Consider the following 17,757-nt stretch of genomic DNA (forward strand, 5'->3'; position numbering starts at 1 on the left):
TGCACTATCTGCATTAACCCCAATTTTAATATATTCTACTGTCTACTAAAGAGTGGATAAAAGATTAATAATAATCATTAATTATTACTCTGGGTTGAAATAAGTTTATCTTAAGACTTATAACTAATTAAATTATTATATATTTTATGCAGAGAAGTTTACAAGGTAATCCTGTTTGTTCTATAATGCAATATTTAAAAGAGAAAACAATGTTTAAGGAGATACTTAGACTTAAATATCTACATACCAACGATTGATCACTCTCACTTCTATAACATCTGTTTTGATCATCCCCTGATGCCACTTCTAAGTCTGGCTCTGCTGACAAAAAAATATTCACAGTTAAAATTATATATATATACATATATATAGTCATTGATTTAATATATATGGTTGAACACATATTTATAGTCACCTACAATAAACAAAAATACAGTTCTGCAATATAATTTACTTCAACTCATGGTACTTTCCCAATGGAGAGGAAGACAAGAATAGGGGAGACATCCTCTCCATACATACTTCACACTTATCCAATACTCGGCATTTCTGTATCAAAGGATTATTTCACGGAACATGAGGGATAGGGTTGGGTAGGTTAGGGGGGTGGGACAGAGGGGAATAATGAAAAAATAATATAAAATTTTAAAAAGATTGTTTCACTTTTCTTCTCTCAACATCCATCAACTTTCCTTCCATTGGCTCACTATACTCAACTTTTCCCACTTTCCATGCTTCTACTTTAAACACACTTGAAATGTAGTCATAATTCACCACCTGTCATGTTACTCTAAACTTAAAGTGTCACTGAAACTTCATGAGGAGTATGTTTACCACATGCTCCAGCACACTTCTCTATACGCATCTGAAAGGCAACTTTCTTTAACAAATGGAATGTATCACTCCCCTTGTCTTTACTAAATACATCTTTCAAATGATTTATACATGGCACACACTTCTTACCTTTCTCTTCTCCACTTACAATATTCTTGCTTCTTTGATCCATAGTCATGGATAAATTATCCTTACCCTTTGGTTGAAGATGTTTAAATATATGCTGGAAGATGAATGACAGTAGTGATTTGCATGGATATTTACTCATTACTTTGTAGCTAAAATCTAAGTTTTCTACTTTATAAGCATGTATTCATGCAAACTTAAAACCAAACACAATAGAGAAAATCACATGTGCTGCCTAGATCAAGTTGGTTTTTAATTTCATTGGATGACTGTGTAAACTGGAAATAGGATTATTGATGCATGTATCAAGATTCACGGGACTATGCACAATATAGGATAATATAATTTTATTCGGGGAGAAGGTGTTTTACATGAGAAACAGATGACCTCCACAAGTTCCAGCTCCAAGGATCCACCCAGGCTGCTCTCTGTGACCCAACTGGGAGGAAGAGAGCAAGCTAGGCTCAGGACCCCAGACCTATTCCTGCCCTCCCCCACTTCCAGACCTTTGACCATGCCCAAACAGGTGTGGTCAGTGCTACGGGTGCAGGGTGGGGGGATGGGAGGATGGATATCTCACTACATAGGATGAAGGAATAGAAAAAGCAATAGTAGTAGCTGGTAACTTAGAATACATAATTATTATTTACAGTCCATAAATGGAGGATACTTAAAATATACATGTGAATATATTAATTTCACTTGCTTTTCTGCAGCAATAAATATCTAGAAAAAGTCCAGTGACTCAATTGTTTTGAATAATAATATAACCTACTGAACACACCCCAGAATAACATTTTACTGCCTGTAAGCTACTGATTCCAAGTGCAAATTTTTACAACTAGTTAATTTCTTGCTAGTTAAATATTTTTAAAATTAAATTTTTGTTATGGTCCACTAATTATATAAAACATCTTTAAACTCTGAAATATAAATTAATTTAGCCTATGATGAATTATTTACTAAAATATCAGTATAAAAATAAATTGAATATTTACATACAATTGACTGAATATTTTCATAGCTATGACTTCTTTGCTTTTCCTCTGATTCCATTTGTGAGTCTTCTTCTGACAAAACACAAATATACATACTTAAAGAATGAAAACCATTTATACAATGAGACTTTAAAAGGTAGATATATAGTGAGTTGTACAACAAAATCAGACTCAGTAGGTTATATCTATATATTATATATTTATGCATGTAGCATATACATATATACAGATATGTGTGTAAAAAATAATAATAATATGAGACCATCAATTAGAGAAAGAGTAGAAGGAAACATGGAAGAGGTTGGAGGAGCTCAAGGGAGGAAAGGAACAGTATGAAGTGTTATAACTTTATTTTAATTTTATATATTAGCAAAGATAATTAAAAATAATAAAAATAAAAATTTTACGTTCTCAATTAAATCCTCCAATTAAGCTTAATTGTCAATTTGACATTCACTGACTTAGAAAATACATTAGTTACCAAGACATTCACTACAAATTGCTATCTCAATACTTAAATTTTACAGCTCTTTTATCTAAGATGTTGTTAAGGGCTTTTGATATCTCACAGTTGGGACTTTTGTGTCTGTGCTTTCTGTTTTTAATTTTATTGAGATATATACCAAACTACATGCATGTATAATTTAAATAGCAATACAATGAGCACAAATTGATCCACTATCCAGCTTATAAATAGAACATTCAGTAGACATCATCTGTATGGTTCTCCTCATTGACTTCCTCCACTCCTTCTGCTGTAACCACAATTCTAACATTAGTGATCATTATTTGCTTAAATTTCCTGTTTGCCTTTGCCATGAAGTCATGAATTCCTAAGTAACTATATTTGCCTTAATTGTTTTTAAATTCTGCATCAGTGGATTATTAGGATAGAATGAGAGAGATAATGGGATTTGTATGATAAAAACTTAGAGTTTACTTTTTATGATTAAGAAGGAGACAGGCAAGAAAGAAAGAGAAAATAAAAGGGATGGTGGTGAGGGGGAGAATGAAAATAAGGTATGCATTGTTAAACTATTAAAATGAAAGTCACTATTTTGTATTATAATTATTAGTGAAATTGAATGAATAACTTTGAAAATGGAAGACAGAGGAGGAGTCAACATGCAAATTATATGTAGAACCTTAAAATTATTAGAAATAAATTATTGGAGTGGTTAGCATTCATTTTTCAACTGACATAGGTAACTGTAAATGTGAAAGGAAAAATAATGGGTGGATGTTGAAAAGTGGTGAGAAATGGTTTAATAAAAGAAAGCGCTATCTAAAAAGAATTCAGTCCTAAACCGAGTATGTTTCCATAGTCTCTCCAAGTATAAAGTCACTAAAGATAAGCCCATAAAATGTTTCATTTAAAGAGTGGAAATATAAACTATGATCCCTAGGTGCTGCTATTAGCATTATCATATGTATGAATGATGATGCTGATTTGTGTACTTTGATGTTTTCTTCTGTATGTGTGTATGTGTTTGCGGAATACTTTGAAGATTTCTCAGAGATGTCTGCTTCTTGCATATAACAGGCTCACCAAAAATAGTATCATGGAGTAGAGCTTAGTATACTGTTAAGATAATAACAAAAGCATGGGAGGGGCACTAGGGAAAAATAGGTAAATGAATAAACAAGCCAACAGAGAACTCTAATCACAAAGGAATCAGAAGAAAAGCAGCCCAGGCAGGGGAAAAGGAGAAAAGATAAGTACACTGTGTGAGTATCTGAGTTTAAATTTGCTACTGGCTGTAACTATTCTAGAGGATTATTGAAAAGCTTCTGTAAAATATACTGTTAATGTTTTACCATAGGGAAAACTAAATTAACACATCATGTGGACACCTGCTATAGACCAGACACCATGATGGCCAAAGAAAACTGAAGTTTATAGTATAGAAATTACATGAAGTTTAGTCAGCACACAGTGTGTCCAGCCTGAATTTAAAAAGTACACCATCATTTGAAAACACGATTTCTTTGTGTGTAATTCAAGATCATTCAAAATGATATTTGAATTATTTACATAAAATGCCTTTATAAAATTTGAAGAGCTAAAGAATTTGGATTCAAAGACTGATTATATCAAATACTCAGAAGCACTTGTTAAAGAAAAATTCCCATTTCTACATTTACCTGACATAAGTATTTCATGATTCGTTGTTGAGTCTTCAGCAGGTGCAGAATCTTGCTCTTTAATGGTAGTCTGCATGGGTTTGAAAGAAGATATTTAATGATGTTTTGTATGTCATATGTTGGGAAGTTAATGATGCACAATGAAATGCAAACATTATTACCTTAGATTCTGTATGTTCATCAGAAGGGTCTGAAAAATGAGAGACACGTAACTAATTATATATTATCATGGCAAGTCAATCAGAATTTTACACTGAATTAGTGTGGAAAATCACCATTATAGTGGTCACTGGGAATAGCTCCCTTAAGACTGGGACTCAGTTTATTTTCACATTGCCTGTTCTGTCTGATGAGAACAGAAACAAAATTGAAATCCAGTGGGGAAAATGAATGTTACTAAGATGAAAAGAGAGCCAACAATGTGGTGTTCAAAATTAATTGGAAGTAAACTGGCCATTATACTATGGAATTCTATGGTTTCGCCATGTTATTGCAATTTAGGAAGCAAAATCAGTCATAAATGTTCATTCACTGGAATGGATTAATTGTCTTCCAAATTTTTTTCAATGTAATCATCTTGGATGTTTACTTGTAGAATACTAAAGCATAAAATGTTCAATTTTGCATGCATTTGAGGATATTATTAATTTATTTCATTTCCTTTAGTTTATAGGAACTTTTAGTAAGCACCTTGTAGAAGGTATATAGCCTAAACTATAACATAAAACCTAGGTTTTTGCCTCTAATGTACAACTGTCACAATAAAACATAAGACATTTTTTAAAAATCATTCTGAAATTACTAAATTTCTACATTGGAAATCAGGAGAGCATTTATTAGAAAGTAAATAATGAGATAAGTAAATGAATGATATAGTTAATTTTCTATAATTACATTGGCTGCACATAATGTGAATTTTCTAACATCTTTCAACATACAACAAAATTACAAAGAACCTGACTATTCTGTCAAAACAACTGAAGCTGCTGCTTTCCAGTTTGTGACATTGACTTTAAGGGAGTCCCATTTTTTTCATGTGTCACATTGATGGACAAGAGAACTGAGTGGCTGAACTTCACTGCCTTTTCCTACCAAATTTCCCCCGAGTGGTGAGTCTGAATTCAACATAAATGTAGCATCACCTTCTTCAAAATGCTCTCTATAGTTTCCCAAGTTTTCATTCTCTATTTCTATCTTTCTTCCTTTCCCATAGGCAATGTTTCATTTTTAAAGTAGTCTGTAGGATGTTGCTCTTTACAGTTTCCATTTATTTCCTTTAAAGACTTGATCTGAAAGTTTTTCCCTTTTTGTGTTCCTTTCTCTGTGGACAGAAGCGGTTAGAATCGATGGCAGATTTGTGCTTTACTCTGTCATTATTGTGCATCTTGAGTGGTTGATCCCTGAGACTTTCATGTGTTCTTAGGTTCCTTTAAGAGAATCACATAGACAACATCTGCAGCCCATGAGAACTGACAAACATGCAATCCAAGAGCTGCTGACTCAGAATGTGTACTTTATACAGGGGTCACAGCAGCCTGTTCATAGACATTTGAGAGGCTCGGGTCAATAAGGAGTTCCCTCCAGATTTGTATAAAATATCTATGTTTTGGGATCCAGCCTAGGTTTTTTTTTCCACCTACAATCTCTCTCATACAGAAAAGCCATAATTTATTACTATCAACTGTGATCTGTTAATGGCATTCCTGACCATGTCATGGCTAATTCTATGTTCTCATTTTGGCCTATGTGAAAATATCTTACGAAGTATGACCACTTGCCCATGACATTAACGCATGTGTATGTACATGCATAGGTGAGTGTAGATGTTTGTGTTTATCTTCTGTAAATGAAAACTAGTTCGATGCAGCCTGGTGATGTAGTCCTTCAATGCTTTCTCCAAAGAGAGGAGGACAAGAAGTGTGGGGGCATCTTACTTTGCTTCTCAGATGTGATGCAATACTTCCACTCTCCCCTTCCTGCCTCTATCGTGGACAGCCTTTTATCCCCTTAACATCTTGTTTTCACAAGCTCCACTGTATACCCCTACCTCATTCTCGTTCTTTTATTTCTCTGTAGGCTCTGCCTTTTTAAGCCTCATTCTTTTCCTTTATATAGCCCTCATTTCCTGATATAACTCATTTAAAAACCCCGATATTTGAAATAATACTTAAGCTCTCTCAGTGAATCTCTCAATTTAAAGAGACATTATGCAAACATTCCGGAGGGAGTTTCCAGTAGTGAATAGAATTTCTCAGTCCCCACACTTTATAAACAAAGCTCTTACATGTCATCTGAGCAGCATCTGTGTTGTCCCCTCCTTGTTTTGTCTCCACACATACCCGATCACTCCACTTGGGTTGAAGTTGCTCCAGGTTATGCTGTTGAATTTGGTATCATAATGAAGTAAATAAAATTTTCCTAGTTATTTCTACCCCCCAAAATTTCTTAATTTACTCTTTTAAAAGCATTAAAATTCTTAAAGTATTGAAGGATAACCAAAATTCAAAGGGAATCCTAATATATGCTCTCTGAATAAATTTTACCTTCACCATATTTCTGGCTACATAAATCAACCACGAGAATCAAATGGTCCCAAACCAATGTGTGTCTGGACAGCAATAACTGAACTCATGGTTTTACTAAAAACAAAAATAACAATATCACATGAAGTTGAGATAGGTACATGATACAGAGGAGACAGTGGGAGATGCTGGGGTGTATATGATCAAAATACATTGTATGTATTTATGAAATTCACAAAGAATAAAAAACTATCATGTTTTTAAATGATCACTAAAGACAAGAGGGGACATGTTTATAAACAGAGTAGAATCAATATACATATTTACATAGTAAATTACAATTCTTATCTGCAGTCCCCCCAAAAAATCTGAGCATTTATGAAAATATGTATTTAAACACATTCTCATACTCCATGACAGAATTACATCTTTAGAATTCTAAGGACAGAAACGCTTTTTGTTGAAAGAAGAAATGTGGAACAAAATGAGATTATACCATGAAATGCTGAGTTTTCCTTTAGTTATTAAAGTCTGAAATATTTTAGTTGATTTATTTTACTAACAAAATAGGTTGCAAAAAAAGACCTAGCCATAAGGAAAGTCTTTCCTTGAGTTATGGTTAAATAAAACAAACAAATATTAGCATATGAAAGTCTTCCCCACTGAGCATTTCAAAAAGAATATGATGGAGAGTGAGAATTACACTAACCTGTGCATATGAAAACAAGTATATAGATTGAATTTAGAAACTATGCTGGGATACTAAAGTGGGAGCAGAAGGTCTTCTCTAAGGTCCAAGACCTCAGTAGCCCTGGGAAGTCAGCTAGATTTCCGGTACCAAGCATGACTTCCCTCCTGTTGAGCAAGCTATTAGAAACTGTTGATTGGTGTCAAGATATGTCACTATTACATCCTAAGCAGAAATGGAACACTATGAAAAGCTACTAAGAATAAGGAATGGACATTAGTCCCTACAGATTATTAAAAGATGACTTACTGGAAAATAGCTTTAAAGTGTCAAATAAAATATTAAATTACCTTCTTGGTGATTCTCTAGGTCAGTCCACAGAATAACTGGACCTGGATTGTGACCATTTCTTTAATCAAAGAAAGCAGTATAAAAGAATTTTTCATATTCACATACCAACTGTGGATTGTCACTGCCGTGAAATTCTGTTTGCTCTTCTATTGGAGATAATACAGAGGATTCTACTGACAAATTCACACAAGTGGTTAAAATTAACAATGTGAACAGTCAGGAAAAAAATGATCATCTATATAACCAGTCATTTAAAAACCTTTATAACTAAGCCAAAAGAAAAGCTGGGCTTTAATTTAACAATTAAACATTTCAATTAAATTTAACATTCAACGGGATATTTATTTACTTGTTTAGGAAATGTGTACAACTATCAAGAATTTCATTTGCGAAATAGGCGCAGAGTAAGAAGCACCTCGTCAATGTTATGCACACATGCCAGGATGCACACATAAATTGTCTCAGTAAACAGAAATGAACACGCACATAGGAACAGAGTTGATAACTACGTGGGATCCCAGAAGGCCAAACTGCATGTAATTTCTACCTGGGGAGAAGACTATGTCAAAGATCTACTTTCTTTTCCTGACACCTCTTTATGCAAACACCTTCTTACTCGTGTTGTAAATGTGTGTCTGTAGTACTCTGCTATGCCTCTTCCTTCTCATAAAACTCAGTAAAAGATGTGAAATCTTCCTGGGCTCACTCTCCCCAGGAAAATGCATGCTTTTCTCTGAACTACATTAGGGTTTCATTCCTTTTCAAATGTCTCCTTCCCATTTAAAGTGCCAAGTATTTCTTTAGATATCTAACTTTTTGCTTGTGACCTAAAAGTGACAATATTTAGACCATTTTTAAAATTGTTGTTGTTATTGTTATTATTATTACTTTATATGTATGGCTGTTTTGTCTGCATTCATATCTGTCATCATGTGCACAGATGGTGACTATTGAGCACAGAATCAGGTATTCAGTCCCCTAGAAGTGAAGTTACAAAGGTCTGTGAGTCATCTTGTGGGTACTACAATTGAGTCTGGGTGCTCTACAAGAGGATCCAGTGCTATTTATCGCTGAGCCATCTCTCCAGATCCTTTTGAGGTCATTTTTTGTGTAAGCAGTGTTTTATTTGCTCCATCATTATTCACTAAATTCTTACTGGGTCATGTCCTGGAATGTGCTGGACATGAGCAAATGTTTCAGTGATGGTCATGTGCAGGTGATGCCTAAGGTGATTCCTATAGAGTGAGAATAGCAAAGTGCAGACATGTGGAAGGCAGGAGAGGCAGAGAAGGGTTGCATAGAAGGAACCACTGTTCTTACAACTTGAGTACATACACAACTTGACTATAGCTGCCTATCATCATTTACTGAAAAGAAAAAAATGCCTATTTAGAATTAAAATAAAAAGGTAATTTTCAGATTCTCAGCAAAAAAAAAAAAAAAGACTTCGTATTTGTCTCCTTGATACATTACCTGCACTGAGGGAAACCAAGGCCCTGCTGGTTCTACTGCCCATCTCTGAGAGACTTTTCGTTGTTCTCTCTTATGTTCTTCCTACATTTATAGCACAATTATCCTTCATTTGGCAAAGGATTTATTTTCAGAATCTCCACTGAAGTCACCCACATGATTCCCCTGTGTTTACTCGTTGTCACTTCACTGATCTCAATCCTTGTTTAGCCTTCTCAAACACTCCTCTGTTTCCTTAAAGCCTGATGCTCTTTATGCCAGGAAGGCTTCTCCACTGACATCTGGATGGAAATTCTTTCAGAAGCTCAAGGACACCGATGCCATGTAGGACTTGGATTCTTAAATATTTCTTAGGCAACTTTCTTTGGTAAAGATAATGTCTCCAACTTTTATTTCAGGGCACTCCCTGCCATGACCCTTTATTAACAGAGTTCTCACCTTTCTTTACAGCAGCTCCTGTGTTTTCTCCACTTTCTCCGGGACCCACAGACACTCGAGCACTCCACTTTGAATGAAATCTCTCAAAGACAGGCTGGTAAAATGAGCATGTGTAAGGAGCTGCCCAGACTCCCTAAGCACACTCCAGGAAAACATGGCAATTTCCTCTCTCAAAATCAGTTACATATAAATACAAGTTGCATGCACAGAAAACCAAAACAAAATTGACAACAGATCTTTACATACGCTCTCTAAACACCCTATATTTTCTTTCACTTGGTAATTGACCATAACTATCCAGAGGAGGCATGACGATATAAGAGTCTACCCTGTGCATCCTTAAGCAAGTTCACTTCAGAGTGTCTCACTGGTATTTGCAATAATCACAAACCATCAGAGTTTTGTAAATGTACATGAAAACAAGTCTTATTCTCCTCTTGCTGTTACAGGATGAGACACTGAGATGATTTGCATGGACAGCAATGCTTTTTGTTGCAAAGCAAGAAATGCACAAGAAAAAGAGCCTTTCTGCCATGTCCTCTTGGGACTGCCGTGATCATTGTTATAGAATTAAAGCTCTAAAGATATGATTGCACACAGAGACCAAGTCATATTGAAAATGTCGTTAGTTCACCAGCTAAATAAAAGCATGAGAAAATTACATATCCTTTGTAAGTTTTAAAAATTAACACAGAATAATGAAAACTATATGTATCATAAATAAGAGATGGAGCATAAGAACTTTCAAAACTAAGGTACAGCACTGAGGGCCACGTTTGTGCCAAATGGCATAAGAATACAAATGATTGGTGGCAATTTCCTTTCTTGGTATTTTGACCAAGTGTGAGCCCCAACATGAATTCTCCACTTGACTTCCCATGTCTTTTGTCTGTGTGTAGTTTGTTACTGTTCTGTCTGTTGTCTCCTGTTCTATGTGTCCAGTCTGTCTGGTCTGTGTCTGTGCCTGTGTTGTGTTTATATAGTGTCTGTCCCTAACAAGGGGCTTTGTTTTGTGTTTGTCATAACAGTACAGAAAACTCGGGAAAGGGACAAGGCCCATTTCGCAGATATATTTAATAGGGGAGGAATCACCTTGTCAACCTTGAATAAACTCAAAAGTGCAAACCGCTATTATCAACTGTATCCACACATTGCTTCCAGTATTTATAGGATATGTACTGTTTAAGATTATTACTAACACCGGGCGTTGGTGGCGCACGCCTTTAATCCCAGCACTTGGGAGGCAGAGGCAGGTGGATCTCTGTGAGTTCGAGGCCATCCTGGTCTACAAAGTGAGTTCCAGGAGAGCCTCCAAAACAATACAGAGAAACCCTGTCTCGAAAAAAACCAAAAAAAAAAAAAAAGATTATTACTAACATGTTGGTTGCTCTCAGCAAATGATTACCACAACACATACATTATTCTGTCCAGGGAAATGGAATACTACATAGCTTAATATTGATGCTGCACATTTAGCTCCGGTTATAAACCTGATTGCGTAGGAAATCCAAAGCACAGTGAGGCTGGTTAAATTGTTATCTTAAGACCAATTAAGCAAGCCGGGCGTTGCTGGCACACGGCTTTAATCCCAGCACTTGGGAGGCAGAGGCAGGCAGATCTCTATGAGTTCGAGGCCAGCCTGGTCTACAGAGAGAGTTCCAGGACAGCCTCCAAAACAATACAGAGAAACCCTGTCTCGAAAAACAAACAAAACAAAAAGACCAATTAAGCTTAAATCGGCTGAGTACATAGTAAGATACTAGGCTAAGTACATGGTCATCAATGACCACAAGGCGTAGTACCAACTTGTCTGCAAAAGGTCAAACCAAAGTTCAGTTTCTTTGGAGTCAAGAGATTTTGAGAAAAATGTGCCACCAAAGATCCCTATATTCATAAATCCTGTTATAATTTTCAATCATTGGGAATGATCATCATAGTATTACTCAGGCTCAGAAAGGATCGTTCTTCTACTATTCATGCTTTAAACCACTTAGTCACCAGTTCAGTTCTGGTCTATCTCTGTACCAAGATGTCATAGGAATAGAACTCCAGCAATAAGAGAAGGTTGTGGAACAAATCCAAGGAAAAGTTTGAGGAGGAGTCAGGTACTGTAAATTCTGTTATGTTATGTATGGCACTATTGAAAAAGATTAAAAAATTAGATATTATATATTAGACATGATCCCATTATCCTCTTGGACAGAGTGATTATAACTGCCTCAGCCTCTGTTAAAGCTTCACTGATGAAAACAATCTTAAAGAAAACTATCAACTCCTGAATACCTTCCACGGCTTCTTGTCACTGCCATTCCATTTTGTCTGTTCCTCCTCCAGCCTCAGTTGTACTGTTGTGGCACCTAGCAAATACATATAAATAGTCAGACATTTTAAAAAGTGAAATAAAACCATGGTCATCTACTTAACTGGTGATTAAAAAGAAAGTAATGAGGAATTGGGTTTTTAATTTAACAATAAAACATGCATTTCATTTTAATATTCCCTTAGATATTTTCTGACTTGGAAAATGTAATTATCTAGAGATTCATACAACAAATAGACAGGGGGAGGCATGATACTAAAGTTAAGTGGTTAGAGTAAGCAGAATCTAGCACAACTTTGGGAACAGAATTGGTAGGTACACAGAAACTCATTACAGTCACTCTGTACACTATTCTCAACTTTAAAACTCTATCAGGCATTTTCTTAATTACAACTTCTTGTATCTCATTAAATGTACACTTGCAGTATATCCACAATCCTTCACTCTACTACTCTGAAGAATGGCTACCTTCTTAGAAGACTTGGCACAAACTGTGACATCTTCCTTCGTTCTATCCACGTTCTTTACTTCAACTTGTGTGCTTTTCCCTTAGCTACCCAAGAGGGGTCGTTTTTTTCAAATATTTATCTTTGGGGTATTAATTATTTCTTTGGATATCTAAATTCTCCTTTTTGTTAAATTTATTTTTATTTTGTATTAATGTACTGTACTTACATCATTTTCCTCTCCCTACCCTCTCTTCGGGCCCCTCCTGTGCCCTCCTCACTCTCTCCATATTAACTTCTTGGTTTCCTTTTCTTTAATTATTATTTTTATAAGTATGTGTGTGTGTGTGTGTAACTTTATAAATATAACCTGCAGAGTCTACTCTGTTATTGTATATATACAATACCACTTGATATTAGATAAGCAGTTAGAAAACCAATTCCTTGGCAATATAAAACAGCTGTCTAATTAGACTTAAGGGACTCTCAACAGATAAAAAATCATGCCTGATACTTTAAACTTAGTCAACTACCTGAGGCTAGTGAGGTCCTGACACCTGGAAGCCAACCTACTGCTGTCACTTTCCTAAACCACTAAGAATTCTAACTTCATTATAAACCCTTATCCTGACACCCACAGATTAGTGTAGCTCTCAACCTTCATTCAAGAAGCTTTTTTATACAGTAATCAGAGACCATTACAGAAGGACACAACTGATCAAAATTCAGAGAGCAACTAACTTCAGGAAAGCCATGCCCAACGGACACAACTATGACACAACCCATTCACCCAAGGCTCTGGGAATATGGAAGAAAAAGAGCCAAGAAATATTTTAAGACCAAAGAACCAGTTGGGGGATATTTCAAATGCCTCCCCCCTAGATGAAGGGCTACAGGCAATTATTGACTGTTGAGAGGGGGAGATATCCAACTCTTATTTCTGGCTTAAGGGGGACAATTTTTTAATCATCTTTGTGTGTGTCTGGGTGTGTATGATATATATTATTCCAAAATTTATTTCTTGAGTTGTTACTATATTCATGTTCTGTAATGTGTTAGATATAAACAAACATGCTAGTGATGATCACACACAGGTATTGTCTGGGGTATCTCCTAAAGAGGTAATTTAGGAAGCTAAAGATTAGGAATATGAAAGGCAAGACAAGAGAGGTAGAGAAGCAATGAATGAAAAGAGCCAAACAGTCTATGATATTAACTCAAGTATATGTACAACTGGCCACAATTGTTTACATTTACCTACTGTGAGGAAGGCCTGGTTCTGTAAGACCTGATACTTCAGTCAGTGTCTTCCCAGCAATGATGGTGGGTACAAGTTGGTGCTTTGGTTCTACTCACCTTAGACTTGTTGGTACTCTTCCTACATTTTATAACACAACTGTTCTCTTATAAAGAATTTGTTTCCATATTGTCCATTAAAAACACTTTCATGAACTACTTCCTTTAATTTCCTGAAATTTCAGTCTTTGTTCCCTCTTCTTTAAATATTCCTCCATTTCCTAAAATTTCTCATGTTAAACAAAACTTTTGTAACCTCACTGACACTCTCAATGTAACTTCTTTTACAAGTTTGATAATTTATAATTTTTCAGCCTGTCATCATTTTTAAGCCACGGACTTTAATTTGTGCTGCCTATTTATATATTCATGAGTGTATGGGGGCACTATTGACCTTGACCGTGGTTGACAGGATAACACCTTAAATAATGTTTATTCTCCTTCTCCTAACATCTTTTCATTTAAATAGCTCCTTCTCTAGGAGTGGGATATCTTGTCAACTTCCTCTCTTTATGCAGGGATTTTTGTGTGGCTTGAACTTGCACAGGTCTTTTGAATGTTGTCATAGCCACTGTGAGTTTACATGTATAACCCTGCTGTGTCTGAAAAACCACTGAGAACTGACAAATACACTAATTTATATGTCTTGCAATAGGTCATTAGTTGTTGCTTTAACACTATGTTCGTTTAGCAAATAATAATAATAATATATTATTACCAAGGGCTTAAGACTTGTGTAGCCACAAGTTCTTGGGACAATAAGGGTGGCAGGTATAGGCTCAATTTTGTGAATTCAGCCTTAAATCCTGTCACAATGTGGTTGTTACTCCTTTAACATTCCTGATCTTATTACATCAGTGGGCATATAGTGTCAAGCCAGCCATTATAGCTCATGGGGTTCACAGTTTGGTAACATTGGTGGTACCTTTATTCTATCATAGCACACATAGCATCACCCATCCCTATAAAAACTAGCCTGTAGAAATGATACTTCTATTTGAGTACAAACTAGATTTCTCTGTGTTCTTTGATTAAGTAAGTGGTATTGTCAGGTATAGGGTCTTACTATCAAGTCATGGCAATAGCTTATAATGCCTGAGGGTCTTTGTCCTGCAGTTGCCAACAATTAGGTTTTATTTATTAGCCTGTGTCCAGTGGGGCACAGTCTCCCTGTCATAGAATACATTCTTTTAAACTCTCTCCCCTACCTGTGTGTGTCTCTGTCTCTGTCTCTGTATGTGTGTGCACATGCGTGCATGTGTGCGTGCGTGTGCATGTGTGTGTGTATGTGAGTGTGTGTGTAAATTCCTACAGCAATAGGTTCCCATTTGACTTTTTAAAGGTCCTTTAGTGTCAGTTGTTCATCCCTGTTGCAGAATATCTGCTTAACTATGCAAAGATGTGTTACATTTGTTTAACTATGTAAAGAAGTGTTACATTGGTTTATGTTGTGGAATATTTGTTTAGCTCTGTAAAGATGTGATATGTTTGCTTAATTATGTAAATATGTTTAAATACCTTTCCAGCCTAAAGCCTCCCAGATTGGTCTATTTAAAAAGCTGAATTTCCAATAGCACGGGAGGAGGTATATGTAGAACTTTCTGGGAAGTAAGTAGGAAAAGGAATTTAGGCTCAAGAAATAAAGAAAAGGGAGACTACAGGGAGACACCAGGGGCCAGTCAGACAGACATGGAGGAAGTAGGACATACAGAATGAAAGAAAAGGTAAAAGAGCTCTAAGGCAAAGTGTAGAAGAATAAAACAGTTTAAATTGAGTTAAAAGAGCTAGTAGGACAAGCCTAAGGTAAGGCAGGGAATTCATTATTATGAATAAGTCTTTGTGTCTTTATTTGGGAACCGGTTGGTGACCCAAAGAAAATACAACTACACATTCCTGTATTTACTCCTGCACCTTCCCCTCCTATGCCCCAGTCTATCTGACTATTTGTCCTGTTAGTCCTTATCCCCCCTTTATATCTTTTCATTCTATCTCCCCTCCATTTAAAGCCCCTCTATCCATGGAGCTTTACTAATTTCCTATCATCCATGGATATTCCAATGAAGTACACATATGTAAAGATCCCAAACTAACTTCCATTCATGAAAGAAAACATATGACATTTGTCTTTCTGAATCTGTGTTGCCTCATTCAGGTTGATTATTTTCAGTTCCATCAATTTATCTGCGTTTTCATTATTGTGCTTTTTCTCTTTAAAATTAATTTGCTTTCTATTTTATGTATATAGGTGTTTTGTCTGCATACTAAATCTATGCCTCATACCCATAAAGGCAGAAGATGGATTCTGATCCCCTGGAACATGATTGTGAACCACCATGTGGGTACTGAGAATCTAATCAAAGTCCTTTGGAAGAGCAGTGATCTTAACCACTGGGCCAAGTCTCCAGCCCTTAACTTTGATTTTAAGAGATGAATAATCATCCATTTTGCTAACGTACCACATTTTCATTATCCTTTTCTTATTTGACGGGCATCTCAGCTATTTCCATCTTATGGCTATTGTGTACAGAGAGGCAATGGACATGATGAGCATGTATCTCTAAGATACAGACCTATGGGTATATGCATAAGAATGGTATAGCTGGATCGTGTGGTACATATATTTGTAGGTACTGAGGAAGTTCCACACTGATTCCATTGTAATTGTACGAGTTTGCACTTCCACAAGTGAGAGGCAAGTTTTCAGTCTTCCTTCCCACACAGGTAGGCCAACATTTGTTGTTATCTGGTTTTTTATTTTATTTATTTGGTTTAACATAGCCATCTTGACTGGGATATGATGAAATCACAAAGCAACTTTTGTTTTGCATTTCTCTGATAGCTAAGGATGCTGACATTTTTTAAAAAATTATTCTCATCCATTTGCATTTCATCCTTTGAGAACTCTCCATTCAGTTGTGTGGTCCATTTTTAATTGAGTTGTTTGTTGCTTGGTTTATTTATCTTTAGTATTTTGAGAATTATTTTAAGAATTTCATATATGACTACTGTAGTTACATCATTTTCCCCATCCCACTTCTCCCTCCAGTCCCTCTCATATTGCCCACTCACTCTCAAACTCATATCCTCTTATTTTTATCATTATTGTTTTATATATACACATGCATGTGTATGTGTATATATATACATATATAGATATGTGTATGTGTGTATATATTCATACATAGATAGATATGTATATATACATATATCTGTGTATATGTATGTACATATATATATAAAGAGAGAGAGAGCCTGATCAGTCCCTTCAATGTTGCTTGTAAGAATCCGTGTTTAGCCGGGTGGTGGTGGCACACGCCTTTAATCCCAGCACTCAGGAGGCAGAGGCAGGTGGATCTCTGTGAGTTCGAGGCCAGGCTGGACCAACAACCTTCAAAACAATACAGAGAAACCCTGTCTCGTAAAAACCAAAAAAAAAAAAAAAAGAATCTGTGTTTAGGATGGTATGTACTCACTCATATATGGATTTTAGACATGGAGGAGGGCATTGCCAGCCCACAATCCCACCACCAGAGAGGCTGGGGGTACAGTGAGGACCCTAAGAGAGGTATGCATGATAACCCAGAGAAGGGTTATGGGATGCAATCTCCTAATTAGATTGGGGAGGGGGAGAAGGGAAGGGCATAAGGAGATGGGAGAAAGGGAGGGAGAGAAGAGGAGGAGAGAGGACAACACGGGAGAGCAGGAAGGTTGAGCCAGGGTAAGAATAGAGGAGAAACGGATGGGAGATACCATAAAAGAGGGAGCTATTATAAGTTGGAGGAGAGATCTGGTACTAGTGAGATCTTTACAGATCTACAGGAATGACACCAACTGGCATTAAGCCTACCTTAAATGCCCTCCCATGATGGTGAGAATAATGACTGCCTTATATGCCATCCTAGAACTCTCATCCAGTGGCTGATGGAGACGGAGGTAGACACCCACAGCTGTGAACTGAATTGAACTCCTGGAACCCACTTGCAAAGAGGAGTGATGACCAAGGGAATCGGGATTGGGATCAGGCTGGAGAGGCCCATAGGGGCAGCTGACCTAGGCAAGGAGCATCACATGGAGCCCAGACTGATGATTGGGGGGCCAGCATGGGACTGATTCAGACATCCTC

General features: G+C 36.3%; 1 protein-coding gene across 1 annotated transcript in view; it reads right to left on the reverse strand.

Moving 5' to 3' along the window:
* The window catches only part of LOC110340289, a 93,030-nt gene that overhangs the window by 26,950 nt on the left and 48,323 nt on the right, over positions 1 to 17,757 (reverse strand). Inside the window, exons 28-36 of the mRNA XM_040731735.1 lie at positions 11,856 to 11,929; positions 9,573 to 9,666; positions 7,770 to 7,834; positions 6,388 to 6,481; positions 4,265 to 4,293; positions 4,104 to 4,173; positions 1,963 to 2,030; positions 964 to 1,057; positions 248 to 321 (exon numbers count right to left, since the gene is read on the reverse strand). Of these exons, the coding sequence (XP_040587669.1) occupies positions 248 to 321; positions 964 to 1,057; positions 1,963 to 2,030; positions 4,104 to 4,173; positions 4,265 to 4,293; positions 6,388 to 6,481; positions 7,770 to 7,834; positions 9,573 to 9,666; positions 11,856 to 11,929 (662 nt within the window). The remainder of the gene's footprint in view (positions 1 to 247; positions 322 to 963; positions 1,058 to 1,962; positions 2,031 to 4,103; positions 4,174 to 4,264; positions 4,294 to 6,387; positions 6,482 to 7,769; positions 7,835 to 9,572; positions 9,667 to 11,855; positions 11,930 to 17,757) is intronic.

This window comes from Mesocricetus auratus, unplaced genomic scaffold (assembly GCF_017639785.1).
Source record: "Mesocricetus auratus isolate SY011 unplaced genomic scaffold, BCM_Maur_2.0 Super-Scaffold_100026, whole genome shotgun sequence".
NCBI classification, from domain to species: domain Eukaryota; kingdom Metazoa; phylum Chordata; class Mammalia; order Rodentia; family Cricetidae; genus Mesocricetus; species Mesocricetus auratus.